The sequence below is a fragment of the Gavia stellata genome, chromosome 19, assembly GCF_030936135.1.
Source record: "Gavia stellata isolate bGavSte3 chromosome 19, bGavSte3.hap2, whole genome shotgun sequence".
NCBI lineage: Eukaryota > Metazoa > Chordata > Aves > Gaviiformes > Gaviidae > Gavia > Gavia stellata.
The window spans coordinates 1,418,097-1,436,169 of record NC_082612.1 but is presented as its reverse complement, the minus strand read 5'-3'; the positions used below and the strand labels follow the sequence as shown (position 1 = coordinate 1,436,169).

At 41.1% G+C, this 18,073-nt stretch overlaps 1 protein-coding gene across 1 annotated transcript; it reads left to right on the top strand.

The window, feature by feature from the left end:
* The first annotated feature begins 422 nt into the window (after positions 1–422).
* ALB (albumin) lies at positions 423–12,998 on the top strand. The gene is made up of 15 exons (XM_009815153.2): positions 423–517; positions 2,061–2,121; positions 2,931–3,063; positions 3,987–4,201; positions 4,908–5,040; positions 5,722–5,819; positions 6,886–7,015; positions 7,927–8,141; positions 8,687–8,819; positions 9,703–9,800; positions 9,959–10,097; positions 10,609–10,832; positions 11,354–11,486; positions 12,508–12,564; positions 12,804–12,998. Exons 1-14 carry the CDS (start codon positions 433–435, stop codon positions 12,556–12,558), a joined length of 1,848 nt encoding a protein of 615 aa, XP_009813455.1. The 5' UTR covers positions 423–432; the 3' UTR covers positions 12,559–12,564; positions 12,804–12,998.
* The last annotated feature ends 5,075 nt before the right edge of the window (positions 12,999–18,073 follow it).

Here is an 18,073-nt window from a genome sequence, read left to right as displayed (position 1 = left end):
ACAGAGTCCTGTCTGGGTAAATTGTTTGTTACTGTACAACACCAACCTGCTTTGCTTTTGGGCAAATACTGGGGGGGCACGGCACAGCTATAGGATTAGACTTGACTTTTTTGTGTGATGCCTTGAACTCCTTGTTTGTCATTTGATAAGGAAATTTACGCAAAACTTTATCTATTTGGGTGCTGGAAGGTTCAGCCTTTTCAGGACAAAGAGGCCCAGAGTAACACATAATAAACAAATAATATCAAATTCATTTTTGGCAAGGACAGTGCAAGTTTTGTAATCTTCTTCAGACCAAATGGAAATCTACAAGTGCCAGCTCTATGGTTAATATTTTACAGACACAGGTAGTAAAGGGTATATAAGCAAATGCTTTCCCTTCGATCTTCCTAGCATTTCTCAGCAATTGAGCCCACATCATAATCTGCAACCATGAAGTGGGTAACATTAATTTCATTTATTTTCCTCTTTAGTTCTGCTACATCCAGGAATCTGCAAAGAGTTGCTCGAGAGGCAGGTAAGAAAGGACTAATTAGTTGTCTTTGCAGTCTTTGTTGTATTAATTTAATGACTTTAATGCAATTTCACGAACAATTCTTGCAAGCCTGATCCAAAGAGAACAGAAAAATTTGGTTAACTTGAAAAGAAACTAAATGAAGAAATGGTGAGGAGATGGGTAGGACACTGCAGACAACTCAACTTAACTGGGCGAGTAAGTTTGGTGACGTCCCTTTGCAACATCAGTGCAGCGCATGTACAGATGTTGATTATTCAGAATCTGTTACTTTCCAGCATGGAGAAAGCGGATACACTGTGCTTTTGGAAGTGCTGCCTTTAGAATAGTAGTTCATAAGCGAGCTCCTCACCAATTAAAGGCAGTGGTTTTCACACGAGTACGTCAAAAACCCAAAAATCTACATCTCAGGCTGGACTATAAGAAGGCTAGCCGAAAACGCCTCATTGTGTCATTTCTCCCTGTATTATAAAACCTTAGACCTTGGTCAACCAAATATTTCCCCAGGCAGTCCTAGAAATTTTTGCACTGATATTTTTGATTTTTGTTTGAAACATCAAAATACCCAAATTTAACAAAACTCACTTTTCAGGAGCTGGCTACAAATGCCAGTGAACAGCAGCAAAAAGTCTTTAAATTACAATTTTCTGCACTGAAACCCTTATTATCAAAGCAGGTATATTCCATTAGGTAAAGGAATTCCTCTTCATGTTTTCTAAATACTCCTAAATGGTATTTCTAGAACAAAACGACTGCCCCATTCTAGCTCATTCATTAGTGTGGCCACATGCTTCAGTATCTGTTGGGAAAATCTTGTGGGAGTCTTCTCGCCAAGAGCGAAGTATAGTTACAACCTGCATTTGTTACCGTCAGGACCAAGGGGAGGGATTTATCTGCTTTCCTGCTCATGAAGAGCACAGTTGATATGCACTGGGTGGAACAAGAAAATGAATTGGCCAAGTTAATAATTTTGTGTTCAAAAAGAGAGAATTCTGCTAATGCTTGCTCTAATCAAACTGCAGCTGCATTCCTTTATTTGTAGCGTAGACATGATCACGTTGTTGGTTATGCAAAGGGCATGTTTGCTAATCCTTAAAAGTAAGCTACAGCAGTCATTTTGAATATTTGAATTAAGTATGGGCTTACAGAGGTAAATATTGTATTAGAATCCTGAAAATCACATGCTTGGGTTCCTTCAGAAAGATGAGCGTGCGTAAGAGTTAGGTATCCGCAGACAAACGGACAAGAGTGGTCACCTGAGACAAAGAGGAGTTCAAGGCGGCCTGAAGAAAGCTTTAGATGGAAGTTCCCGGAAAAGGAGTAGAGAAAACCCGGGGTGGGGTACCCAAAGGCAGGATTTTACAAGTGCTCACCACTAGCTTGGTCTGTTTCAAAACAATGATAGTACTTCCTTAAGTGTAAGAGCTGGGTGAATGCTGAACGCTTCTGAAAATCTGGTGGAAGGTGCTCAGAATGTATTCTGGAAGGGCTCTAGCACAGCCGCCGTGACAGCGAGCATCATTGTTCTCTTTGTTTTTCTTCCCAGAGTACAAGAGTGAAATTGCCCATCGTTACAATGATTTGAAAGAAGAGACATTTAAGGCAGTGTAAGTGAATGTTCAGCCTACATTTTCTGATTGTTTTCCATCTCTGTTGATATTGGACAGAAAAGGGGAACTAAACCACACTGTATGAGCTAGTGAAGAGGGTGTACGGCTCACTGAAGCATGGCATTGAGTTAGCCTTCTTACTGTTAGCATACAAAGCCTACAACTATTTTAAGACTTGCAAAAGTCACAATGGCTTTCTTGCTCTGTAGGAAAAGAACTGTATTCCTTACGTGAAAAGAAAATAGGCATGAGTAATACAGTTTTGATAACCGTAGGACGGAGAGGAGTTATGCTGGATTGAGACATTACCAAAAAAAACCCCAAACCAAACCAAAACAAGCCACCAACCTCAAAAAACAAACCTGCGACAGGTTTTCTGAGGCAATTCAATTATTTTCTTTTGAAATGGTTTTGGGAGTGGCAGAGGGCCCTGACAGGAACATAACTACTTCTGAAAGAAGGCGGCCTGAAGATCATCATTGGTAACAATGGCAAAAACCAGCTCAGTTTATGGCATTTACGAGGATGCTGGTAAAAGTGGCAGAAAGCTCAAATCACAGTCTTTTCTGTTTTCTTTCTAATCTGTTATTCAAGACTTTGTTACTGGAAAGTAAGGTTAAAAACATTTTTCAGAAAGGAGGTGAGAAGAAGGAGGATACAGGGTCCAGTACTATGCTCTTAGTGGTACTCTGTTCAAGCAGTTGCGCCTGTCGTTTGAAGAAACAATTTCAAATCCAGAAGCACCTTTGAAAATATTGACTTTGTGTTTCTTATCTCCCTATTCCATAATATGCTTTGTGTTTCAGTACCATGATCACGTTTGCGCAGTACCTCCAGAGATGTTCTTACGACGGGCTGTCCAAGCTGGTGAAGGATGTTGTTGATCTGGCACAGAAGTGTGTGGCCAATGAAGATGCTCCCGAGTGCACAAAATCCCTGGTAGGCAGTGAATCCTTCGGCATGGTGTTCTTCCTCATTCTATGCAGATACCAGAGTCATCCTCATTGAGGATTTATACCTGATCCTTTCAGGTGTTGCTGTTGGCATCAGCCAATGCTCAGATTTTGGTGCTGAAACAAAGAACTTGTTTTTGCCAGGTTCTGAAACTCTGCCTTTCAGAAGTGCCTAAATGATCTGTGGAGCCATATATTGGAGCCCAAACAGCACACTTTGGCACATTAAGTTTAGCATCGCCTGGAAATAAACGTTAGCATTTAGTACAAATACCCCAGCTGTAAAATACAGGTCTAATTCTAGGTATTAAAGTGACCAAAGCATGTGGGTTTTCACACTGGGGTGACTTGAAAAGGTATGTGTGCTAATTTAAGGTACTTAATTTAAGAAGTTTTAAAAAAGCCCCCCTAAGATCGGGTAACTAAAGAAGTTTGCAGGTATGTAAGATCCCTGGATGTCCATCAGGTTCAGCCCGGCCCTTCAGAGAGTTCGGTGCTTGTGCTCTTGCGAGCTCTAACATTCAGACCAAGTGACATGGCTACATTAGGTCTCCCTAAAGGTTTCCCAAGCTGATCATCAAGTAGAGTATCAAATCCTGCTTCAATTCATCTGAAAATTCAGTTTAGTCAGATTATGAGTAAAAGGAGATCACTGTCTTGTACAGACTATTTTCAATTATAATGAAATTTTTTTTCAATAAAGCATTGTAACAGTTTTCATATTGGATGACATAAAATAAAACTTTACGAAATTGTGTTGAAAACAATGACTTATTCTGATTTATGGTCTAAATCTTATCCAGTAAAAAAGTATTTACTTTTCAATCTGGGTTTTCTTTTACAGGTAAATAGAATGTACTTTACACTGTCTGTAAACAATAATTCTGACCCTCAGCATCTCCCTTATAGCCCTCCATTTTCCTGGATGAAATCTGCCAAGTAGAAAAGCTCCGCGACTCATATGGCGCAATGGCTGACTGCTGCAGTAAAGCTGATCCTGAAAGAAATGAGTGTTTCCTGTCATTTAAAGTTCCCCAACCAGACTTCATTCAGCCGTACCAAAGACCAGCTTCTGACGTGATATGCAAGGAGTACCAGGACAACCGGGTGTCATTACTGGGACAGTAAGAAAAATGGCGGTTTTCTACTGTTTAAGTATTTAGTCATGCAGAAGAAGGATCCCCAAGCTATACAGAGTGTGTGGACATGCAGGACATTTGAAAAAGTTGCAAGTATTCAACCTCATATCGGCATGTATAGAACAGTTGCTCAATCACTAAATATCCAAAGGTCTGATCATGTTTTTCATTCCATGCTAGGGCAGGTTTTTCCATTGAAAAATGGGTTTTAAGGGATCACAATTTAGGAATCTTGGAGGACTTTTTTTTCCCCCCAAAAAAAGCCCTGAAAACCCACAGTGTTTCCAATATCGATTTAATAATTCACTTGCTCCAGCTTCCCACTACCCCATTGTAATTGGAAAGGATGAGGAAAGATAACAGTAAAAAGAATAGAAATTTGCAATAAAATCTTGGTGAAATGGCCATAGGTAAATTTTTCACACTCAAAATCAGAATTTTCAAGTATTTGACAATGCTTTTTAAAAAAGCGTATGTACAAACTACGTGGCTGACAATCTAAGGAGCTGTTATTGAGTCCTACTTGGGCAACAGTGAGATTTAGCAGAGCAGGTACCATTAGTAGGCATTATGTTAGGAACGCCGATTACATTTCTGAACTAGAAATGAAAGCTGTAGAAGCTGTAAGAAATTTAAGGCCATTTGCTGTTGTCATTGGAATACGTAACTTATGTTTTCCTTCTCCTTATAGTTTCATCTATTCTGTTGCAAGAAGAAACCCCTTCTTGTATGCCCCAACAATCCTCAGTCTGGCTGCTGATTACGAACATGCACTTCAAAGCTGTTGCAAAGAGAGTGATGTCGGTGCTTGCTTGGATGAAAAGGTATGTCAGATTTTTCACTGTGGATGAAAAGTAAGCACCTTGTCTGCTACATAAAGGTCTCTTCTGATCTGACGTGGAGGTGTATAAGAGGTCTCTCCCATTCTTCCCCTGTTCGTTGCCCACGCAAATGGAGGAGAAGGAGTGAGAAACAGGTAGAATCTTCCTGTTCGTGCAAATCTGTGTATGAAGAACTTGTAGAGAAGGGTTAGGATTAATCATACGTTAGCCCTATGAATCAATAGCAGATGACTTCCACATAGCGTTGCTTTTTAGAGAACTGGAGCCAAGATTTCATGTTAACCTTCAGAATGGCATGCGCCAAACTTCCCCTTTGTCTCAAACTCAGTCCCGGTGACTTCTGTGTAATCACTGTGGCACTTTGAAAGACAGCTTATGCTCCTTTGAAGCCACAGGGTTTCAATGAACTTGAAGTATTTGTTGAAACAGCAGCATGTCCGTAGAAGAATGGCACCGTGCCACAAGGTACAGTGTATAGACTAGAAGTTAAATGCTGATTGTGAACTGGTTAGGACTGCGTGAAGAACTCTCAGTTGGCTTTTCATCAGAGCTTACTGGACCAGAACCTGCTGCCTTTCTGAAGTGGGATTTACAGATTTGCTTTTTTCTCAGTCCATTAGATGTAATGAGTTTAATGTGACAATGTGCATCCTGTTACTATAGGCAACTGCCATCAAAGAAAGAGCCAAGAAAGTAAGTGTGAAGCAGCAGTATTCTTGTGGAATCCTCAAGAAGTTTGGCGAGAGAACTTTCAAAGCAGAGTAAGTTCCAACCAGTTTTTTATAAAAAGCAGGCTTGTTAACCTAAACCTGAAACTACTCAAGAGGGAAACATCAGCATATATAAATCACTTCTATATCCTGAGTTTGAAAACTGCACTCATGGTACTTCCTAGCATGCTTTTGGCTGAGGACCATCATCCAACAGAATAGAGATCAGCGGGTCAGTCTTTCAACACTAGAGCGACAGTGATTTCTTACCCTGTTTATTTAAATGTAGAATTCAATTCTGGTCAGGTTTCTGCGTAAAGACTGGACGCAAAGGGGAACCTGTGTATCCCAGGCAGATAATGAGTACTAGTAAAAAGATCAGCCGTGAGTTACAGAGAAATGAAGCCGTGTCTAGAACCAGTCCAGGAGATGCGGAGTTAACTGATGGAGTGTCACTCAGAACCAGAGATTCCAGTGTGCTTAACCTACATTTTTGCCAAAGCTGTGCCCTGTTCAGATGCCCACAGCTTTTAGTGATAGGCACTTCAGTAATCAGCAAAGTAAGTTGCTGGTTTGAACCTTCAAGCAATCAAAGAGTCAAATTTGGCAGAATCACAGCTGTTGTCAAAGGTGCATTTTTAAGATTAGAAAGACTTCTGCAATTAATAAGCAGATCACCTGCCTGAGCACCGAGAACTGCTTTCATTCTGTGGCTAGTCTAATACACTAACGTTGTCTAGGATTACCTTACTAGATATAGTCAGCTTTGATTTAAAGGTTTAAATAGGACTATATACTTCTGTGCTAAGTAATCTAGAGATGCTTTACAGTCACTCAAGAGCGATGGGCAATTCTAGGGTGTGATGCTTACGTAGACAGCTCAAATAGAACAGAAGAATCACAAACTTGTTTCTTTCTGTCTGTTTTAAAGGAGCACTGGGTTACTGGTGCTGGTGTCCTTTTTTTCTAGCCACCAGACATTAGACAACAAGAACGAATGAATGAATATTTACTTGAAACAATGCTGAGCTACAGTATCATAAGTATTAGTGACTTGCAAGGTTTCTGTTCAATACGGAGCTTTAAAACAAGCGTATTTTTCTTCTTTTCCACCTAGTAAACTTGCTCTCCTGAGCCAGAAATATCCCAAGGCTCCATTATCAGAAATTCTTAAAATTCTACAAGATATTAAGGGCATCTACAAAGAGTGCTGTGAAGGGGACATGGTAGAGTGCATGGATGACAGGGTAAGCTAAGTATTCTTCAAAAATGTTTACGTACTTGAAAAATGTTTAGGAAGACAATAGTTTGTGCACCTATTCACTCACAGTCCAGGGAACTCATACTCGACACTGCTGGAAGGTTCCTCAGCCACTGAAAAACTCACGGCCAGCTCAGCTGGCTGTTACTGGGGCGAGGTTTTGGACCAGCTCCGGATCTAGCCCTTAATGATCACGAGGGCAAGGAGCTGTTACACAGTGTTTGATTGAAATAAAAACATGTATCAGGGAGACTGCATGATGGTATTAACTCACTTAAAATCAATCAGAAGCAAAGCAAAAGAAAGCAGAGGCAAAAAGGCCACATTTTTTTTGCTGTCCTGTTGCATGTACTGCCATTGATCCAGCTTTCCTCTAGTGCCAATGAACTCTACAGGACAGCTTGCATGGGAGGATTAGCAAAACTGTGCAATGGTGACAGGATTTAAATATTGCCTGGCTGGCTGGAACTTAGAGACGCTTCTTAAACCAGCTGTTGTCCAGCGCTGGCTTTATGAAGCTCTGGGGTTTTTCTTGTTTTGTCCTCCGTCAGAGCTGGGCACTGGACACAGCTGGAAAGATCAATCAGGCATCCTTGTGACAGGCCACTCAATGACTTGCCTTGGCTTTCCAGAGTTTGTCTTCTCAAAGTTTCTAAGATCAGGGAGGGAAGCTCATTCTCTCCCACGCCTGTGCACATTGTGCTCAACACGGACAGGACGTGCCCGTCCCTCTGACTATTTCTTTTTGTATAGAGACAGCATTTTTTTAGGAAAGTGCTGAGTAAATAATTGACCTGAATGAAAAGGCAAGAGCCTGAAAAAGAGACAGGAGATGAATTAATCTATTTTTAAATTGTTATTTCACAGCTTGTCTGATAACAAGTTCTAATTTTACAGGCCGAGCTTATGACCTATATGTGCTCTAAACAAGATGTTTTCTCAAGTAAAATCAAGGACTGCTGTGAGAAGCCAGTTGTGGAACGAAGCCAGTGCATTATCGAAGCAGAGTTTGATGACAAACCTGAAGATCTTCCTTCACTAGTTGAAAGATACCTACAAGACAAGGAAGTGTGTAAAAGCTTTGAGGCAGGCCATGACCAATTCTTGGCAGAGTAAGTAGAGCCAACAGTATGCGTACTTGTATCTGAACGTTCCTGCAAATGAACCTCTGTTTTTTCTGGACTACGGCCTTTCGCACTGCTGGAAAAACTGTCCTCTTGGGTGTTTCCAGTGCATGCGGAGAAAAGAGATGACCACATGGAAGTCCCATGTAACTAATGTAGCTTCAACCCGAGTGGAATCCCTAGTTTCTCATTCACGCTTTGTGACCGTTTCTGTTCCGCATTGTCCTACTTATCAAAGCTGAATTTATCAGTGCCTTTCTTTTATTCGAGGCCTCTGCGCATGCCCACCTACGTTATCTGCTTAAGAAGTATTCTGTCCCGGGGAACTATTTTGTTCCTCTCTCATTTGCCCTGTTGGCAGACAACAGAATGACCAAAACATTCCACTAAAACAAGCAAACAGCCTTCCAAGCTCATTGTCCACCTTGCTTGATCTCACCTGAGGAACTGTCATTGTCAATTACTGTGTTGTGCATGAAGAAAGCAGAACATTATTCAGGACCTCTAAGTCTGGCAGCTTGTTTGTCTTTCAGGTTCGTTTATGAATACTCACGAAGACACCCTGAGTTCTCCACGCAGCTGATTCTGAGAGTTTCTAAGGGATATGAAACACTCCTGGAAAAGTGCTGCAAAACAGACAACCCTGCTGACTGCTATGGAAACGCTGTGAGTGCAAAGCATTGTTTGCAGATAACTAGAATGCTGGGTCGGTATCTGTCATGAAACAATTGGGTTGAGAAGCTCCTACAGAAGAGCAGACAGAAAGCATTTTGAGAGACTAATCCCAGGGGAAGTTAGTGTTCCGATGGGAAATGAAGCAGTCCAGGGCCGGTGACAAGGATACAGGGTTTTCTCACATCCCAGAGCGACTTCAGTGGTCACCTTACAAAATGTCACACTAGTCTCACTCAGCTGCCTGATGCCTCTGTCTCTCAGAAGTGATTCTGCTTGTCCTGAAGAAGATGATTGATGATCTTACAGGTCTTTTCCAACCTTAATGGTTCTGTGATTTATGATTAATAGCTGGTTAGCTTAAGGGGCTCCACTGCCTATACTGAGTACAGCTGCTCATGGATTATGAAGGGAGCCTGCATGGCCAGCTCACATAGAGATGCCTAAACTTAAGTCTCCTCATCAACTAAATCGCACACAAGTCACAGCACAAGTTGAGTCACTGACAGTTTTGGCCAAGGGATAGAAAGAGGATGTTCCCCTCATGGTTGATATTCCTATACTTGAAAAATATTCACGTGGTTTAAACAAACAAACAGAAAAACCCCATTGTCTAGAAAATAAGTCCAATGGGTAATTAATTTAAATTACATTTCAAACGTCTTGCTGCCTGGTTAACGGAATTTCTGTTAGAACTTAAAAGTCCCGTGAGAATCAAGTCCTCCCTACGGCGTCCAGGCTGTACGGAAGCGACTGGCCTTGCAAAATGGGTATCTTACAGCTAATAAGATTTAGATGAGGTCAAAAGGTATATTTATACGACTGTTACCAGGATGTCCTGCTCTAACCTCACTAATAAATTTATACTTCTTTGCAGCAAGAGGAATTGCACAAACATATCAAAGAAACTCAGGATGTTGTAAAGACAAACTGTGAGCTTCTCACTACCCATGGCGAGCCAGACTTTCTTAAAGCGTAAGTACTTTCTGATAAATGTTCTTGAGTGTAAACAAGGATGCTGGCTGCTTTGGCAGATTTATGTGGTCTTCACGTCTATTTTCACTTCAGTGGTCTAGCTCAGTAGAGCATTCTTCAAATGTGAGCAAACAGTCATTTTGATATGACTTTTTCAGACTTCTGATCCGCTACACTAAGAAAATGCCTCAGGTAACAACCGATACCTTGCTTGAAATCGGAAAGAAAATGACAGCCGTTGGTACTAAGTGCTGCCAGCTTCCTGAGGACAGACGCCTACGTTGTTCTGAGGGATATGTGAGTACATTTGTTTATTCTCTCTACTTCTCTTGGAGATTTCTTCTGTTCTCAAAAATGTCGAATTCTGGTGAGATAGCAAACTCACAATGATTTTTCATAAACCCCAAGCTAAGCATCTACCTAACAGAATTCAAAGCCTGTTCATTCTGAATGAATGCGAGAACCTAAATAGTTGTCTGATGGTAGCTTGTGAAAATTTTAGCTAAACTTTGCTCTGCCTCAGTCAGCAAAAGTCGATTGGGTCTGCAGCACCTTGCATTTGGAAAAGCTAAATGGTCTCCTAAAAAACACCCCATGCTTACTGGACAGACTGTTTGCATATTAAGAAATGGCCGACTCCAGGAATACATATTTAATTTACATTTTAAGACCATGCCATTTCTGAGCAGGTGTTTCGATCCGACAGCTTCCACTTCTAGCTATGCTATTGTGTCACAAACATCACATATTTCTTCTGGTTTTGTAGAGGGTGTAACTCACGTTTGTCCTTCTTTCCTTCTCTTTTCAGCTGAGCATTGTGATTCAGGATATGTGCAGGAGACAGGAGACCACACCTATAAATGACAACGTTTCACATTGCTGCAGCGACTCCTATGCTTACAGGAGACCGTGTTTCACCGCCATTGGAGTAGATACCAAATACGTGCCTCCAGCATTTGACCCTGAGATGTTCAGCTTTGATGAAAAATTGTGCACTGCTCCTCCTGCTGAGCGGGAATTGGGGCAGATGAAGTAAGCTGAAAGAAATGCCGTGTAGAAAAACTTCTGAAGTGTAACGCTTTGGGGGGGGGCAGAAGGAAGCTACAACCCCTCTGCTTTGTCATCTGACTGGGACTTAACTAGCGACAGAGAGAAAACCAGATGGAACTTTGTGTTTGTACTGAGCTTGTCAGTGCATAACATTGTCTACTTCGGAAGAGGCAAAACAGGGTATTTTCTTCAAATGAAATCAGTGTCTTAGCTAACCAGTTTCATGTAGGTCCACTGCCAGTGCAAGTCTTAGGATGTACTTAATTAAGATAACATACACATCATTTCAATAAGTTTTTTCTCATCTGTTACCGGGATAACAAAATCCGAACAGATGGTTGTGATAGACTGGGAGTTTGGAGTCACAAGTAGGTACAGACTTCTCTAGGCATGACAAAAAAACCCTCATAAGTGAGCTGTACCTGCATAGAATGGCGTATTTTAAATTGGGAAATCGAACTACAACAGGCAGCGTTAACTGTGTATTGTGGCTTTGTTTTCAGATTGCTTGTCAACCTCATTAAACGCAAGCCCCAGATGACAGAAGAACAAATAAAGACAATTGCTGATGGTTTCACTGCCATGGTAGAGAAGTGCTGCAAGCAATCAGATATTGAGACATGCTTTGGGGAAGAGGTATTTCCTATCTCCTTAAAAAAAAAAACCCAACAAACCAAAAAAAATGTGTACAGGAAACAGGAAACCACGCACTATGAAAGTGGTTCTGCCAACTGTTGTGGTTACTCGTCTGTGTGCCCTTACAATAAATTTGCCCGCAGAGCATAACATACGTCTTGACCGTACAGATTAGAGTCAGAGATTATAGTCATTGAACAATTTCATATGGAAAGGTTGTCTGGAGGTAATGTAGTCCAGTCCTCTGCTCAAAGCACGGCTAAATTCTAGATTAGGTAAGGTTCTTCAGGGCCTTGTCTGGAAGAGTTGAATATCTACAAGCCATAGTTGAAAAAATATGTATGTGTTGAATTTAAACTGTATCTGTAGTATACATAAACTTCCTTTTGTGCTACAGATTCTTGCAGAACTCTGAAGGATTATCAGTAAAAAGTACATCTGGATCAATGATCAGAGATGCCTAGCAAATATAGATATATTGGCAGGTGGAGCCCAGCTGATTATGTCCTATGAACACTCATTCCACTTTTTTTCAAGCTCATCAACCAGAAATACATTCATTCATTCACTTGTCTCTGAAATAACCACAGGAGAAGTTTATCTGTAGCCATATTGCTGAGCAAGTGCAAAGCATTTACAGGAAGTATAAGTGACACTTAGCGACAGCAACCACATTGTCATTTGAAGCACAGAACTGTATTACTAATGTCTTCAACTGCTTATTGATTGAACCCTTTTTTATTTATAACCCAAGTATTGCATAGGTAAATATATCAGGAAGACTTAGGAAATAATTATTTTGTCTCTAATTCACTCTAGAAGTTTATTTTCTACCTTTGCAAAATTGAAAAATACCCAACACACAGGAGTGCACAGATTCTAAGGTTAGGAAGCGCCGTTAGAATTATCCTTCAAACTGTAACACAGACACAAATTTAAGTTTATAAAAGTTCCTGCTCAAGCACTACGTACTTGGCTGCCTTGGTTTCTCTCTCACAACTGTTTGTATTCCTTTTTCTAGGGTGCAAACCTAATAGTCCAGAGCAGAGCCACATTAGGAATCGGCGCTTAACACATGGTAGGTAACAGCAATAATGCATATATATCAGGTCATCTATCTATCTACCCTCTCTGCCCACCCTTCCACCCCTTTAACTCCTTCAACTCAAAAAAGCATCTAGCTTCCCTTTTACCACCTGACGTTTACATTTTCTAATGGGTGATTTACCATCTGCCATTACATAGCATACAGCAAGTTGCAAGTACTACTAGTATGCTACCATTTTACAAATAATCCTTTTTGTTTCTCCAATCTAGGTTGCCAGTGGGAAAAATGTGAAGAAAACCACTTCTGTGTAACTTCTCCCGTCCATTACCCTTTTTTCCTTTGGTGTTGAATGAGTATTTCATAAATCTTCAGTGTTTTGTCAAACCACATGCTTTTCCAGAAACTTTTCAATTCTATTAGTTTGAAAAAAAATGAATAATAAATAAAAGCTTTATAAATCTGCATCTGTCCTTGTCTGCTGGTGACTACTGTAAAGCAATGCTCTGCAGCACTCCCTATACAAAATGGTTGCTCTAAGTTGTATACATGGACAGGGATTCCACTGGGTTTTTTTCGTGTTTCTTGCTCTTGGAAAGGACATGTGAAAGAATATGAAAGGTGTTAAGACATTTAGCTGGACTGTAATACTCCGATTCAGTTACAGGTTCATTTTATGCTTTACTTCAGCAATTATAATTGCACATTAAGAGAATGTTCAAGGGAACTGTTCAGTCTAAATAAGATGACTAGCAACAAGCTCTTATAAACAGAAAAAAAGGATTTTTTTTTTTTTTTTTTTACATCAGCCACAAATCAAGTATCTCTTTGCTTGCAAAGAGTTGCAAACAGATCTGGTTTTAGACACGTCACGTCTTAAGTTGTTTTTAAAACAGCTTTTGACTTTAGAGACGTCTCTTGAAAAGCCCGCCATCTAAATCATGCCCTTCATTGAGGAAGCTCCCGAGAAAGTTTTCAGTCCTAAGCCACTAAAGCAGCATGATTTTCTAGTTCATATCTAATTTCAGTCCATGAACACAAAACCCCCACATCTTCTACACTTTAACAAGGACCCTTGCATAACCCTTGCACTGTTAGACGAGCCCTTGCATAATAAGACATTTCATAAGAGAAGTTTTCTTGGCCTGGGAACAACTTGTGCCTGTAGCTCATGAACTGGGCCTCTCCCCCAGAACCACAGAAGTACACTCAGAATGAAACATTCTCAGACACTGGGTTGAAAATGTAGAAGGAAGAGTCATCAATCTTGTTATGACTGAAAGGTTGGAACGTTCAATCATGGTAAGTCATAGTTATGTATTGGGTTAGAAGAGTTTATGTGACCCCAAGACATTCACAAACATCTCACTCAAGATTTGAAGTTCTGTGAATTTGAGCAGGAATCATTGGTCAGCCGCAGTTAAGCACCTTTTCCCTTAGTTCAAGGGAGCACAAACAGTCATTATAATGACCGTTCCCATTATCTAATTCACCATCCAAAAAGCTGACAGCCATTCACTGCAGCTAAAACTAACCTGCTCTAGGACAGTGTAGCCGTAGTTAATTAGGACAAGGTAAGCTTGTTTGAGAAAGAGGTTCGCTGAAGATTCCGAGGCACAGAAATCAGCACTAGCCCCACAAATCTATCAAGAAGTGTAGGTTTCTCATTAGATTTCCAGCTAATCCCCACGCCGTATCACATTATGATTCCTACGTGTGCTGGTTAGCTTCCTGGCATATCTGGTATGGCTTTTCAACTGCACATTGAATAATTCCAGATACAAAGCAGGTTAAAGATTCCATTAAGATTTAGTAATTGAAAATGTGCTTATAATTAACATGTTTATAATTTTGCTGGCTCCAGAAAGTTAGAGAATTCACATACAAATGGATTTCCAGGCTGTATTTATACTTTAGCAATGATGAAGAGAGTAATGTGTCAAGAGGGTAGAGTCGAGTCGAATATCAATGTACAAAAATTATGTGAAAAGTATTGATTTCCCTCCACCCCGCTCCCATTTCTACAATTCATATGAACCCACCTATTTCACTCTTGCATGCCACAGTGTCTTTCAGTTTGCATAAAGAGAGAGCACTGCAGCCAAGCTGCAGCACTTAAAGAAGTATGTTAAGCCTCGGTGTTGATGTGCTTGTGAAAATTACTTCTTTAGGGGTTTTGCCCCCATGCTGAGCAATCTTCCTGGTATTCCTGGGGCTCTCTTTTGGGCTGTGGTTTTCCACAACTGGTATGTTTTTGACCATCTGAGTTTCTTTGTAACGGGGTGACTTCCCTTTTTCCCTTGTAGAGGCGGAGCTCAGAAGGAAAAGGAATGAGCACACCTGCAGCTGTAGCTAAGACTGCACTTGCACAAAAGTATTCTTTAACCACTTAAGCGTCACCTAAGGAGGTAGGGAAACCTCCCCCCAATCACCTGGAACATATTTAAATTTCTGCTACCAAACGTGAATGATGGCTTCAAATTTCGGAAAGTCCAACTGTTACGGTAACCGTTAGCACGACACCTGTGACTCGTTCTCCTGCAGCAGCTTTTTTTAAGGTTATTTCAAGAGATATTGAGGCTTTATATTCCTTCCATTGCAACTTCCAGTCCCTAGAACTCACTGAAAACTACACAAGTATTCCCGAGTATTCAAGGAGGAAAACAAAATAAAAACCAGCACGTCAATTTGAAGGCAGACACGAGTTTTTTGAAGGCGCATGTCCTTGCCTGCCAACAACTGAGCTTGCAACAGCATGCCGGATCAGCCGGGGCACCGCTGTAAGCATCTGCTTCCCATCCTGCGCGAGCTCACCCGGCAGCTCTGCTGCTCGTGATGTGTCCCGGAGAGACTGAGATTTACTGTCACTGTCGAGGTAAACATAGAAACGCCTTCCCTGGGAGACGGTGCCCCAGGAAACAACGTGGTACTGTGGCAATAAAGATCTAAACCAGCGAGAGGAGAGGGTACTGAGTAGTAGGAGGAGGAATTACGCCCCTTGTTGTCTGCTCCTGTTTGTATGCCCCATTTGCCTTCTCTTTCCTCTACAGCACAGTATAATGAACATAGTTGTGGTCTGTGATCTACTGTTACCCCTCAGTCGTACACAGGCTGATTTTTACTTTTTCCATTCTCATTTTTTTGTATGCTCGTGTCTCTTTCTCATATATCTGCTATAAGGGTTAGTAAAGCCATAACTACTGAACTTCTAACACTCACAAAAACTATTCCCCTAAACCAAGTTTTCCAATCTTTAGAGAAAGCCTGATGGGAACTATACACCCATCCTTTACAAGAACCGCAATTTTGACAGCACTAGCCATTATCACTGATCGATAGAAATCTCAGATTCGACTCCTCTAAATTAACTTATTTGCTATATACAGATTCCTTATGCTAAGACAGTGAAATAAACAAACACAAAATCATTAATTCTTAACAAACGCACAACCTACCATTGCTGGACAAAGAAGTTCTTCCTGCAGATTCCAAAGTTTTCAAAGTAACAGCCAGGTCCAGAAGTTAGAAATGCTACTTTCCTCCGAGGTGACTGAAGACAAGGTCTTTATTCTACTGCTGTTAGTGGGCAGGGGAGGGGCTGCATCCATTTCCTTCCGCCTTCTCCTTCAGTCTTGAATTCCTTCAGCTGAGCACACATCATCTGCATCCATCAGACTCCCCTCCCAGCTGCCCTAAGCTCCTTATTGTCTGCATCCCTCAGACATTCAACCACCAGCTTCTCTCCATGCCTCTACCACACCCTCAATCATAAAGTGACAGTAGCACTACCTGTAAGCCCCATTTCTTATATCTTTTAAAACAGTGGGTATTGGTAGTGGTCTTTTTAGGGATATCCCTAAAGGTTTTGTCATCTCTCAGTCACTGGGCTAAGCTGGATCTCTTGGTCACGGCATTTCCATGTTACTCCTTGATCCCTCACAGTCCCTCGGAGGTTGGCGCGATGTCATGACCTTTAAGCCCCAGCTGCTCTGCATGCATGGCTGATATTTGGGAGTTAGGGCTAGTATCATGATGCTGGAGCGTCTCTTGTAAGAAGGCTGCTAGCTGTGGCCTTAATGTATGGGAATTCCTTTAATGCATGCTTCAGCTTTCACCTGAACATTTGGAAACTATATCCAGTTCATGACAAAGCAAATAGAAAAATGATCAGATAGCAAGAATGTTCTTCCAGCGCTCTGTACAAGCTTATGATGCCGAACTCACAGCACTGAGCCTTGGTGAAAATACAGGAGAGCGTGGCCGGGGTTTGGTAAGGGGCAGTGGCTTTGGGCCAGGGCATATTCCTGAGTTTCTGAAAAACTCCTCTTGACTACCCGCGTGCTTAGCCCTTTTCTGCTCTCCGGTAAGTGTCATGAAACCTTTTTGACTGCATCAGATCACAGATGTGCAAAGTTTTTAAAGCATACAAGGAAGTCCACTAGTACCTCTGGGTGTGTATTTTCTTAACAGAAATCTTTACGACCCATTTGACTGCCCAGGGCTGTTCTCCATTACGGCATACTATGGGTATCGCTCACCTTGCTGCCCAGTGGGAGATACACCTTTCGTGACAATTAGGAATAAGTATACTTTAGTAGTCAGTGCTGTCTAAATGACTTCATTTTTGGTGGTTTCCATTTGTGATTTGTTGCTCTCTTTGCCCAAAGACTGAATGTGACTCTCCTACATACTAGCAGTAGTAAATTGCATTTCAACTAACATAAAACTACTCCATGCCAGTGGTACCAGGATTAAAACACACAGTATTTTGCTTCGGTTGCAGCAGTGACTCAGTTGAATCTGCCAAATTTAGTTGGATGCAAGTATTAAACCAGATCCACAAGTGCATTCTATCTGTCCTGCGCTTCCCCATGAGCAAAAAACAAACCTCCACTTTAATTCTTTCAGTGGAAGTCTGTAAAGCACTGAGAACATGCTAAGGAAACTGTACTTCAGCTCAGGTAAAGCAACTGAAATTCTAAATTAACTTTCTAATGATTTGCAGTCCTAAGTGAATTGTGACTGCAGTTCTCACATCTGCCTCAGCCACTAATTGCTAATACAGAACAGCATTCAACAAATACTGCCTTCACCACTGACCCCCCCAAAAAGGACAGCAGAAGAGAGCACAATCCTAAGATTAAACCAAGTTACATTTCACATGAAGTCTCGTAACCCAGTTCTTAATTTGCACAATTTCTGATGTAGCTGGGCAAAGCAATAAACTGAATCTACAAGGTCTTTTGAAAACTGCCCCCTCTAAATCACAAACCTATTATTTTGTTATACTCCCGTTAGCAAGGGGGGGGTTCAGTCTGGGATCTCTCTCCCAGTCTTAATGGAAATTTCCAGCAACTTACTTTTGTATGGATAATTGTTTACAGACACTGGTTGATAACAGGATACAAATGACGTCATTGCCTTCAATCTTTGTTTCTAAGCTCCCCTACATGGTCTACACCTGCAAATAATCCACAATAACATAGCAGATACTATTTATTTCCTTTATTTTCTCCGGTTTTGCTACATGCAAAAATCAGAA